The sequence below is a fragment of the Myxine glutinosa genome, chromosome 1 (genome assembly GCF_964187855.1).
Source record: "Myxine glutinosa chromosome 1, kmMyxGlut1.1, whole genome shotgun sequence".
Classification (NCBI taxonomy): domain Eukaryota; kingdom Metazoa; phylum Chordata; class Myxini; order Myxiniformes; family Myxinidae; genus Myxine; species Myxine glutinosa.
The window spans coordinates 153471659-153484841 of NC_136261.1; the positions used below are offsets into that span (position 1 = coordinate 153471659).

General features: G+C 43.3%; 1 protein-coding gene across 4 annotated transcripts in view; it reads left to right on the top strand.

Moving 5' to 3' along the window:
* Positions 1–13183, top strand: part of LOC137429950 (G2/mitotic-specific cyclin-B3) — a 118480-nt gene that overhangs the window by 74404 nt on the left and 30893 nt on the right. For all 4 annotated transcript variants that reach the window (XM_078778698.1, XM_078778709.1, XM_078778703.1 and 1 more), the window contains exon 9: positions 2541–2678. In XM_078778698.1, coding sequence (XP_078634824.1) covers positions 2541–2678 — 138 coding nt within the window. The remainder of the gene's footprint in view (positions 1–2540; positions 2679–13183) is intronic.

Here is a 13183-nt window from a genome sequence, read left to right on the forward strand (position 1 = left end):
GCAGAGGGTATTATATCTTCATTTATATCTTCCAGGTGAATGATGAAGGTAAGCTGCTTTCTCCTGATTGCCTTAACACACACAATTGTTGCTTGTTCCAGGGTGATTGTTGAACAAAGCCTGAGGTATGAAGAAATGAACTCGTGAGAGAGCAGTTTGTGGAAAGAAGAGTTCCAGGCACTGTCAATATCTGTAGCTGATAATTAACTAATCTGTGAGGGATGCAGCAGATTCAAGGCCAAAACCAAACTGCCAGACTTTGCTGCTTAATGAAGACTCGTTTTCAATGGTACAAATCAAATGGGTTGAGGGGAGCAAAAGGAGGTTCAACAAAAATAAAAATTTAAGCCGATTCAAAAGGTGTGGGTTTGAAAACTGCTGGACTGAGAAAGGCCTGCAATTTTACCAAAGACATTGTTGCAACCCTATGGCCTGTGATTAGAGGAAAACGAATGCTAATCAAGGGCAACCTCTTAAACAGTTATCTTACTATAAGAGATGGATGGTTGAGTGGTTGTGGGATTCAACTACAGAAACATTATTGTGGTGGGGAACCCAGAAATATTTTGCGGTGTTGGTAGGGGCGATGTAGGAGCAAGGAGGAAGGGGTTCCAAACATAAGCTGCCACATCACTACCAGGACAAGGGTTGGGTCTATCAAAGTGCAGGAGGGAGCAACTAGAACTATGCGAGTTGGGCGCATCCTGTGTGCAATTTTGTGTTGGACGAGATGTTTCAGCCACCTCCTTAGAAATATCTGAAAAGTTTGAAGTCTATCAATGTTGGAGCTGCCAGTATTATTATTATTATTATTTTTGTATACAAGATCGAGGCTCGTGTAAGAGCTAACATTCATGACAAAAAACAAAAACAAACGGACACAAGACGAAATAAAGGGAGCAGGAGACAAGATTGGGAGATTGGGAGAGAGGGGGAAGCACACAACTACAACATTTGAGAGCAGGGACATCGGGAGATCTGTGGGAGGTAGAGGGCTTTGGGGGAGGATGCGTGGGAAGGGGGGTGGGGGTTGGGAGAGGAAAAAACACATGGACACTGCTAGGACTTCCAGGAAAGAAGTTGGTATTTCAGAAAAGTGAATCTGGGGTGAATTAACGGGGGTAGAAAAGATCAAGGTTTTGGATGGGGGAAGATAAGAGATGGTGGGGAACAGCTGTTTTAAAGACCTGGGGGGATGAGTGGGATTGAAGGGAGTGAGGGAGTTTGTTCCAGAGGCGGGGGAAAAGAGGAATGAAACAGTGAAGGTGAGTAGAGAGTCTTGATTTTGGCAGTTTCACCAGAAGTGGGTTGCAGGTAGATCTTGTGTGACCTGTAGGAGTACTTGGGGGACAGAGCACAGACAGGGCTGGGGGGGGGGGGGGGGGGGGAGGGGGCCAGGGGGCCTCTGCCGGAGAGGACTCAGTAGAAGACAGAAAGACAACCAACCTGCCTGCGGTGAGTGAGTGAAAGGCCCTCACAATCAGCTTCATCGCGGGAGATTCCAATGATTCTGAAAGCTTTGGTTTCAATGGCGTGAAGCTGAGCGAGGTGTTAGGCAGGAGCACCAGCCCAGAGGGGAGAGCCGTACTTGGAAAAAGGTGAATGGATACTAACGGGAGGGGGGGGGGGGAGGGAGAGGGGGTTGTGAACATTTGTGCAATCAGGGACAGAGTTTGGACAGAATGCATAGGTGGAAGGGACATGGGGGAGAATGTGTTTATTGACGATGGTTTTTGGTGGAGTTGTGTCAATTGAGGTAAGATAAGTTCAGTGTGAGGGAATAATAGGAGATGACAGTTTAATGGGAATATGAGGACAATAAATGTGAGGTGGTGGTGGGAATGGTATGGGAGGACCAAGTGGTTGCTGGAGGGGAAGGAGAAGGTAGGCGAGAGAGCAATGGACAGTAAGTGGCAGGTATGAAAGTAATCCAAATAGTTGAGTTCAAGTACTTGTGATTGGCCTCACCATGCTCGTGTTCCAAGTTTGGAAACCTGATATATTAGTGGTCATTTCCAAAACTAACCTGCTTCACAAGATGTTGGTTGATAGGTAAAAGTGAGATGAGCTATAATATCTTCCTAGATTTTTTTTTTCTTTATTGAAATTTTGTATCTTGTTTGTTGTTGAAAAGAAACATGTTCTTATTTAGCTGAGGCATGTGTGTATTGTTTCACAGCCAAATGCGGACAAGACATGGCTTCCTCCATGGAAATTACTGGGATATTTATTGACGTGATTTGTCCAAAGCTCCATCTCTGAGATGAGAGAGGTTGGGTGAACAGGAACAAATAAATTCTCGTTACGGTTCAGAAATGCTCTTTGCCTTTTCGATGTTTGATGATGTTCTTTTTTTACCCTCTGGATAACTATGTACCTGTTCTGGCCATCACCTGTTTCCTGGCAAATGAAACTACTACAAACCCTTCAAAGTTAATAATACCTTGTGGAGTCTGTTTCCTTAAAAAAAAAGTATTTAACGAATGTTGGGTTGAAATGCTAGACAATTTTTTCTTTATTATTATTATTTTTTTTCAAAGGAGAACTTCGACTTGAACCATGAGACTCTGTACCTGGCCGTTGGCTTGTTGGATCGGTACCTGCAACGGGTCTCTCACTCCCGTAGTAAACTGCAGCTTTATGGTTGTGCAGCAATGCTCATTGCTTCAAAATTTGACGTGAGTCTTATCCAGCAAGAAGCACCACAGGCCCTTAACTGTAACAAGTGTTGGCATCAAACATGGGTGAAACTTTTCCATATGTGTACGGGTATCCTTTTAAAAAATTTTTGGAACGACTGTTCCCGTATTTCCGTCAGAAAAACATGCCGCATTTATGGGGAATCTGTGTATAGTAGATTCGTTTATTTTCCCATTTAAATTGGACGGGGTGTTCAGTCAACACTCCTGTATTCCAACACGTGATTACCGCGATTGTATAAATTGCTCCCAAGGTAATCTTGCGTGGTATTTTTTTGCAGAGGTTAGATGGGTACTGGAGCTTGCAAGTGAGATTCCCATGATCGGATGTCAGCCAGGCAGGGGAACGCTGGTTTGTCAGTAAATTCCGTTGGGCCCTGGAAATAGCATCCATTGTAAGATTTACCCATCGTCCCCCCCTACTTTGAACTCAATGGAAAATACCAGGGTGTCGTCTTCACATTGCGTGAAGTAGATGCAATTCTACTGCACACAAATACAAAACATGATTGTCTGTTGGTCGCGGTGAAATTTGTGACCATGTCGCTACGACTCCAATAAATCTTCACAAGGAACTTTAATGCAGAAGAGGCCCATTGGCCCATCATACCTGCCCTGCACCAACACCACATTAAATATATCTGTTGGTCGCTAGACTTGGTTTCATTGGGCGAAGTGGAGATATGGTGATGAGAACAGTGCGGCAGGCACAATGACTTAGGTGCTTTAAATGTAATCTTTAATTAATCCTTTTTATTATGACGATCAAGGTGTATTCAAAAGATTACATTTATTATCGCCCCCCCCCCCCCCCCCCAACCACAAAGTTGTGCTTGTGCCCCGAGTTTCTAACTTAAAAGATAAGACAGACAGACATTTGCCTTTTATAGTATAGATAACAAAATAAGAAGACGTCATGCAGAGCACGATACTTGCAAGCCCCCCCCTCCCCCCCACAAAAGGTTTCCATTGATCCAGCAAATTGTCCATTTCATCAAGATTAAAATTCATGATATTGATCCAGTCAATAGGATTGGGTCAATCAATCAATGAGAGTCAAGTTATTGTCAATCAAGTCAATAGGATGAAAAGTGACGATTTTTCAGATGTAAATTGATGATTTTGGAAGTTTGACCTTAAGTTGACCTTTGACCTTTTGACCTAAAAATATTGGTTTGACAATTCAATGAAACACTACAAATGCTGTTTAATAATAAATTGTCAAGTCGATCGAATGAAGTGAATTTTTGAGATGAAAATTGATGATTTTAGAAGTTTCACCTAGAGTTGACCTTTGACCTTTTGACCTCAAATATTTGGTTTTCCAATTTAGTGACTCGTTATACAAATGCCGTTTAATTTTCAAGTCAATCGGATGAAAAATGGCAATTTTAGAAATATGACCTGCAAATGACCATTGACCGTTGACCTCGATCAATAGGCTTCTCAGCTGTGACGACCTCGACAACTTAGTGAAGTTTCATGACGATCGGTTTAGAATTGTGACCTGTAGGCCGGTGACAAACATACAGACAGACAAACACATGAAAAATCACTCAGAGTGACACTTAGCAAAACGGAACAAAGCAGCATGGCACTCGGTAGAGCATCCTTTTGACCTCAAAAATAATTAGTGGTTGAATTCAGTGACCTGATATGCAAATTGTCTTAAAAGTTTAAGTTAATCGGATGAAAATTGACCATTTTAGAAATTTGGCCTATGTTGACCTTTTGTCCTATGTTGATCTCAAAAATAGTTGGTGGTTGGTTTCATTAAGCTGATATGTAAATCCCATTCAAATTTCAAGTGAATCGTATGAAAATTGAGGATTTTGAATTCAACCACCAAAAAAGTGGTTGACCTTCAGCCTATGTTGACCTTTTGGCCGATACTGATCTCAAAAATAGTTGGTGGTTGAATTCAGCTAGCCGATATGTAAATACTAATCAAATTTCAAGTCAATCGGATGAAAATTTAGGATTTTAGAAATTTGAAATTGTTGTTCACCTTTTGGCCTGAGCTGATCTCAAAAATAGTTGGTGGTTTAATTCAGTTAGCCGATATGTAAATCCTATTCAAATTTAAAGTCAATCGGATGGAAATTTAGGATTTTAGAAATTTGAAAAAAAAGTGGTTGACCTTTGGCCTATGTCGACCTTTTGACCTCAAAAATATATAGGATTTTATCGGACCACGAACTCCACCGTTTGGTAAAGTTTTGTGAAGATCGGTTTAAAATTGTGACCTGTAGGCAAGTACAAGTGAGCGGACAGACAAACACACAAACAAGCAAATGAAAATTGAGGATTTTAGAGATTTGTAAAAAAAAAGAAAGATGGTTGACCTTTGGCCGATGTTGACCTTTTGGCCGATGCTGATCTCAAAAATGGCTGGTGGTTGAATTCAGTTCCCTGATATGAAAATCCTATTCAAATTTCAAGTCAATCGGATAGAAATTGAGGATTTTAGAAATTTGAAAACGGTGATTGACCTTTGGTCTATGTTTCTCTCAAAAATAATTGGTTGTTGGCAGACAAACACACAAACAAACACACAAACAAACAAACAAACAAACACACACACAAACCAGAGTGATCAACATACTTGCAAAAAAAAAAATTTGCCAAGTAACAAACAGACAAACGGAACCGACCAATGCACTTGAAAAATCTTCGATTTTGCAAGTAATAATATTCAAACCAACAGAAAATAATTTTCCCAGCAATGGATGTTTGGGTTAAATAAATGAAAAAGATCCTAAATATCACCGATTGAGTTCTTAGAATTACCATTTCAACAGGATCACTGACAAAATGCATATTTTAACAATTTTTCAAAAATTTGCAGAGGGGAATGTCTCCATAAGGAGGCGTTTTGTTTGGAACCATCCTTTCTCTTCCCCCCCCCCCCCCCCCCCTCCAAAAATTCTGCAGTTTCACCCATGATTGATTAGTTGCACGAACTAGACAAGGTATTTGCCATCAGGCACACTGCCAAGTTTTGTTTTTTTTCTTTTGTTATTATTTTTTCCAATGTCTCATGGTCATGTATTAACCCATAAAGTGCTGGATTTACTGGTTAGTAGGCCAGAAATGCCTTTTTGTCATCGGCTTTTCTCCACCAATTAGAAGCAAGCTTTCATAAGTTACCCAGGTAAGAAAGGTCATGATTCGTTATTTGGGTTTACATCGGTCTAAACCATTTGCATACACGTCTGGCCACGGTCTTGGCCACAATCTTGGCCTGATGCGCTTTATGGGTTAGTGTAGTCATCTAAAATTCACAGCATTAATACTTGTGTTCCCCAGGACTGTTTTTGGACCCACTCTTTCTTTTGTCTATTAATAATCTCCCAGACAATGTCTCAAAATTATATTGACCACATTTTTTTTTAAATGCAACAATGGCAGTTCTCTTGCATTCTTGGCACTATCAAACTTGAAGATTAATTAGAGGCTGTTCCTAACTGGGGCCAAATTAGGTTGGTCGCTTAGAATATATTTACAATTTTCACGAGGCTTTTTTCAATTTCCTCTTCAAATCATTCCACTTCAAAAAAAAATTAAATCTCTTAGTCATTCCTCCCTACATTCTCGAAACTCACCTTCATTCCACCTCTCCTCTATCGTTCTCAAACGGATCTCTGACTTGAAAATCACAATAAACCCAGTTTGTAATAAATGTTCGTTTTTCATCAATCGTCCACTTTCTAAACTACCCCCTCACCTCTCCTCCTAAACTCCTCCTCACCTCTCTCCTCCTAAACTCCCCCCTCACCTCTCCCCTCCTAAACTCCCCTCACCTCTCCCCTCCTAAACTCCTCCCCTCACCCCTCCCTTTAAAAACTCCTCCTCACCCCTCCCCTTCAAAACTCCCCCCCTGACAATCTCTCTCCAAATCTCCCCCCAACCACCTCCTCCTCAAAGCTGCCTCCTCCCCACTTCCTCTCCCTTCCATCACATACCTCCACCTCCTCCAACCTTCGACTATGCTCTGCCCCCTCAAATAACTCCTCACTGTGCCTCTTCCCATCACCATCAAACCTTTTGTCCTCCTCCTCCTTCCCTTTCTCTTAACTCTTCTGCAATCTCTGACACACTATCAACAGCTCTCCCTACCTTTCCCTCTCACCACTCATCTTACCCTACCCCTCCCCTGTCATGTACCCGATGCTCCCCCTCCATCTTCCTTAACGGTATGGACCTCAAACATCCGGGGCCTTCTCTCAAACCTGACTGATCTCTCCATACAGGCTGCTTCTGACAAACCAGATGTAATCTGCTTGACCGAAACTTTCCTCCTTCAAGATGTCTGATTCTTTATTATCTCTTCCTGGTTACTCCCTCCTCCGGTATGATAGACCTGGGCCTTGTCCTGGTGGTGGGGTTGCTATCTTTATCAAAAACTCTTCCTCACTCTCCTTGCACTGCCCTCTCTCCACCCCACCCCCAGGAGCACCTCTGGCTACGGCTTCCTCTCCGCTCAAAGCTTTTGTTCATATGTGTTCTGTACCGTCCTCCAAACAGTGTTGACTCCATTTACATCCCCCTGTCTGACAACATGGACCAACTTCTATCCACTCATCCCAACTCTCTCTTCCTCATATGTGGCGACTTCAACTGTCATCATGCCAGCTGGCTGGGTGTGGGTTCCTCTCACACCAGCCATGGCACCTCAGCAAAGGGCTTCTGCGACTCACTGGGACTGACATAATCTGTCAATTTCCCGACCCGGATCTCAGTCAATGGAGTATCTTCTCTTCTAGACTTGGTTATGACAAACTTCCCTGCAAAGGTCTGCTGCTCTTCTTCTGTTCCAATCGGTTCTTCTGATCATTTCCTTGTTAAAGTGGATATTTCTGACCATTCTTAGAGATCCCCCTCAGCACCGACGAGTCTGGCATTTCACTCAGGCTTACTGGCACAGTGGCACAGTCTTCAAGCAGCGATCAACCATCTGGACTGGTCTCCCATCTCTACTGCCTCTGACATCAACTCTTCCTGGGAATTCTTCCAAAGTAAACTGCTCTCTCTCATGTCTTCTGTCTTCAGTTGTCATACCCTTCCTCTCGTCCATGGTACACTGAAGTTTGTGGTGAGGCAGTTGTCATGAAGCAACTTGCCTTCACCTCATGGAAGGCTAATCCAACTGAAGGAAATCTCAGTTCCTTTCACAAAGCTCGGAACAAGTGTGTGTCTACCCTCAGGAGAGCCAGGAAACAATCTCCCTACTCTCAAGACTGAACTCTCCAACCTGTCTCCCTCCTCCAAATCCTGGTGGCGTCCAGTCAAATCTGTTTCTGGTGTTTGTTCCCTTTCCATCCCCTCCCTTACCTCAAACGGCTACACAGCTGACTCAGGAAGTGAAAAAGCTGAATGCCTCAACTCTGTTTTTGCCTCAAAATCTTGTGTCCCAAACCCGTCCCTCTCTGTACCCACCGTACCCAGTCATACCCAGCTGCTCCTGGACTCTGTGTCCTTCTCTCCTGACAAGGTGGAGAAGTTTTTGGCTAACCTCGACGATGATTCTGCAACTCGACCAGACGGCATCAGCCCACGGGTCCTAAAATCCTGCTCTGCCACTCTATCTCACCCTCTTTCTGTTCTCTTCACCCTCTCTTTTGCTCAAGGTCATCTGCCATCAGCTTGCAAATCAGCCAACATGACCGCTTTACACAAAAAAGGTGCAAAAAGAGATCCTTGCAACGACAGACCAATCAGCCTTCTCCAAATTATCAGCACAGTCATGGAATCCATCATTGCTTTGGATATCAAATCTTCCCCCTTCTCCAATGGCTTGATCTCTGATCATCAATTTGGTTTCAGACCAGGTCACTCTTTTTTTTTTTTTTGTATACTGAATCGAGGCTTGTGAAAGAGCTGACATTTACTTCACAAACAAATCAACCAGACAAACAAAATACTCTGGACATGCTGCTTCTGCTGTCTCAACACTGGATGGAGGTCCTCAATGCCAAACAGGAAATTAGAGCTGTCTCCCTTGACATATCATGTGCCTTCGATACGGTCTGGCACCCCGCTCTGCTCACCAAACTCTCCTCCTATGGCATCCATGGAAATCTCCACGCATGGCTTGCGGACTTCCTCTCTGGTTATAGTCAACGTGTGGCTCTGAATGGATTTCTCTCATCTCCCCTTGCTGTTCTGGCTGGAGTTCCCCAAGGCAGTGTTCTGGGCCCTGTGCTTTTTCTGGACTTCTTCAATGATCTCTCTAACTCTCTTGAAAATCCTCTCTATCTCTTTGCTGATGACTCTACACTCTGCTGCTCCATTCCTCATATCTCAGATCGGCAGTCTGCAGCCTCCTCACTCTCTGCAGACCCGGACAAAATCATAGACTGGTCAAGCAAGTGGAACTTTCAATCTTGACAAATCTCACACTCTTACTATGTCTCTCTGAAAAGACTGACTGGACAACCCTCCCATCTACTTTCTGAACAATCCTCCCCACAAGTTCTGTCACTCAAGCTTTTGGGTCCCACTATCTGCGATGATCTTTCCTGGGAAAACCACATTTCCAAGCTGGCCTCCAAAGCCAGTCTCCGACTGGGCATCCTCCATTGTGCGAAGTCCTTCCTTGGCACACCTGAGCTGCTCACCGCATACAAGGCTTTCATCCGCAGCTCAATGGAATACTGTTCTCCCCTCTGGGCTGGTACTCCTACCTCACACCCAGCTCGGCTTCATGGGTTGAAACCAAAGCTTTCAGAATCATTGGAATGATGTTCTCTTCACCATCATCCCATCAATTCAGCATCATCATCCCGCAATGAAGTTGATTCTGAGGGCCTATCACTCACTCACCGCAGGCAGGTTGGTGGTCTTTCTGTCTTCTCTCGACTCCTCTCCGGCCTTGCTCCCCCTGCTCTGTGCTCTGTCTCCCAAATATTCCTGCAGGTCGCACAAGATCTGCCAGCAACCCTCTTATGATGAAATTGCCAAAATCAAGACTCTCTGCTCACCTTCACTCCTTCATTCATCTTTACTCCCGTCTCTGGAAAACTCCCTCACTCTCTTCAATCTCACTCCTCCCTCCAGGTCTTTAAAACAGCTGTTCACCACCATCTCTTATCTTCCCCCATCCAAAACCTTGATCTCTTCTACCCCCGTTAATTCTCCCCAAATCCACTTTTTTTTTTCTTGAAATACCGACTTCTTTCTTTCTTGGAAGTCCTAGCAGTGTCCATGTGTTTTATACCTTTCCCACCCCCCGCACCCCCCATTCACATGCCTCCTCCCCCCCAAGCCCTCTCCCTCCCACAAATCTCCCGATGTCCCTACTCTCTACTGTTGTACTTGTGTGGTTCCCTCTCTCTCTCTCCCCATCTTCTCCCGCTCCCTTTATCATGTTTTATGTGTCAGTTTGTTTTTATCTGATTAATGTTAGCTCTTACACGAGCCTCGATGTTGTATAGAGAAAAAAAAAAAAAATCTCCGACTCAGATATCCGGCGAGCAACATTGTCTCGGTCTTGATGGTTTTTTTTTTTTTTGTTTGTTTTTGTGCCGCTTCTTTTTGTGCCGATGAGCTTTCATCTCATCCACCCCCTCAAAGCTTTCATCTCACCCCACCCCTTCAAAGCTTCTTGCCCCCTCCCCCTGCCTCCCAACAAAATTTTGGCCTTTCTGCTTCTTCAACATTATCCTGTTCCTCTTCCTCACTCAAAAATAAAATAAAAATAATTTTTCTCCAAAACATGATCTCGCTCTGCATTCCACTTGTACTGTACTTCCTGTACCTCATTCTTTATCTCTCCCTTTTCCCAATATCTCCAAACTGAATCTTCATTGAAGGAAATGCCAAACCTTCTTCCTGTAAAGCTTTACTAGTACCCGACTGCAAAGCCGCAATGAGCCGGCGAAGCCCAAGCCTCTGGCCACTATTTTTCCCATCACTATGGCATCAGTAGGTTAGGTAGTTGGCAGTAGGTAGGTGTAGTAGGTACCGTACCTAATTCAAAATGACACCATTTGCATTCTGGATGAGATTAAAATTTATAAAATTTCCTTCTTGATTAATTCGGTGAATTCCGTCTCAACTTCGGATATTTCCGGCTGTGAAAAACTATCCCATACGGCCGCGAGATTTCTAAAAAATAATTCTTCGTCAATTTTAGAATATTTCATGCCGTTTTCAGCCTCCGAAATGCGGTAAGAAACTTTTTTGAAATATTTTTTTCAAATGCTCGAATCTCATTGGTTCCGGTGTTTGGTGACGATTTCCGTTGAAGATAACCAGGGCCCGTGTGGGCCCGGGGAACGAGGTTGGTCTTAAAGTATTTTAATTACAAATTAGAGGTGCATAAGATTGTGAATCAAACAAAGACAGGTGCAACAAACTCCTATTGAACTTTTTCGCAATTTTTTTATGCATACTTCCGCATCTGGAAGATGGCGGCCTCCATGGAGGGATTTGGTTTTTGAAATATTTTTTCAAATGCTTGAATCTCATTGGTTCCGGTGTTTGGTGACTATTTTTGTTGAAGATAACCAGGCCCGTGCGGGCCGAGGTTGTTCTTAAAGTATTTTAATTACAAATTAGAGGTGCATAAGATTGTGAATCAAAAAAAGACGGGTGAAACAAACTCCTATTGAACTTTTTCAAATTTGTAATGCATACTTCCGCATCCGCAAGATGGCGGCCTCCATTGAGCGATTTGGTGCGTCAAAGCTTCGAAATTCTCAAGGGATCCAGCAAAATCTGGCTTTTCAACATAATACGTACGCGTTCATTCACAACACAGGCTTCGCCGGCTACTAGTACCCGACTGCAAAGCCGCAATGAGCCGGCGAAGCCAAAGCCTCTTGCCACTATTTTACCCATCACGATGGCATCAGTGGGTTAGGTAGTTGGTAGTTGGTAGTAGGTAGGTGTAGTAGGTACCGTACCTGGTAAGACTTGGTAAAAGAGAAGAGCAGACAGTCCTCCCCAATACCTACATACAATAAATGTCACAAGAAGCTTAAGGAAGTAACTATACGATGTGCTAGCTTACGGCCTATTTTAAGAAATTTTAACTGGGCTTAATATACGTTTTCACAGTATGTGTGTAGTCTTCTAACTTCAGTCGCTGTCAGGACTGGTTCTCTCCGGGCATTGCGGCTTCCTCCACCAGAAGAAGTTAGCTTGCAGTAAGATCAGTGCCGACAGATCAGACGATAGCGCCGTTTCAATGGCAATGTGTGACTGTCGTTAATCAAACCATGTCGATGGTGCTGATTGGCTGACCTAAGCTGATCGCTGATTTGTCAGCTCACAAAATTTCGCAAATTCAGACCTAAAATGACACCATTTGCATTCTGGATGAGATTAAAATTGATAAAATTTACTTCTTGATTAATTCGGTGAATTTCGTCTCAACTTCGGATATTTCCCGCCGTGAAAAACTATCCCCGACGGCCGCGAGATTTCAAAAAAAAAAATTCTTCGTCAATTTTAGAATATTTGACGCCGTTTTCAGCCTCCGAAATGCGTAATAAGCTTTTTTGAAGTATTTTTTCAAATGCTCGAATCTCATTGGTTCCAGTGTTTGGTGACGATTTTCGTTGAAGATAACAAGGTTGGTCTTAAAGTATTTTAATTACAAATTAGAGGTGCATAAGATTGTGAATCAAACAGACGGGTGAAACAAACTCCTATTGAACTTTTTCGCAATTTTGTTGTGCATACTTCCGCATCCGGAAGATGGCGGCCTCCATTGAGTGATTTGGTTTTTGAAATATTTTTTCAAATGCTCGAATCTCATTGGTTCCGGTGTTTGGTGACGATTTTCGTTTAAGATAACCAGGCCCGTGTGGGCCCGGGGAACGAGGTTGGTCTTAAAGTATTTTAATTACAAATTAGAGGTGCATAAGATGGTGAATCAAACAAAGACGGCTGAAACAAACTCTTATTGAACTTTTTCAAATTTGTTATGCATACGTCCGCATCCGCAAGATGGCGGCCTCCAATGAGCGATTTGGTGCGTCAAAGCTTCGAAATTCTCAAGCCAAGGGATCCAGCATAATCTGTTTTTTCAACATAATACGTACGCGTTCATTGACAACACCGGCTTCGCCGGCTAGAAAAACACTAAAATGCTTCACTTTCCTTATTTCTCCGACATGACAACCCCACGTCTTCTTCTCATCACGATATATACCTCTTTTTCTTCTCACAGCCCATAGTTTACAAACATGTCTCTAACCGAACAACTTGATGGTCCAATAACCCTCTGAACAATCATAGAGCATGACCTTTATCCATGCCTTGAAGAAAGATTCCTTCCATCCATCCCATGATCCTTATCTCTGTATATGCAATTTGGGAATCCTAAGTTCACTTTGCAGAGGCCGTTTGCTCCCGACAAGCAAATCCCCTTCACATTATTTTACGGTGTCAAACCCCCTCTGTGTCAGCACCCCTCCTCTCTCTCCTCCTAACACCCCCTGACCCCACATCTCTGACAAGCCTGCGTCCTTCCA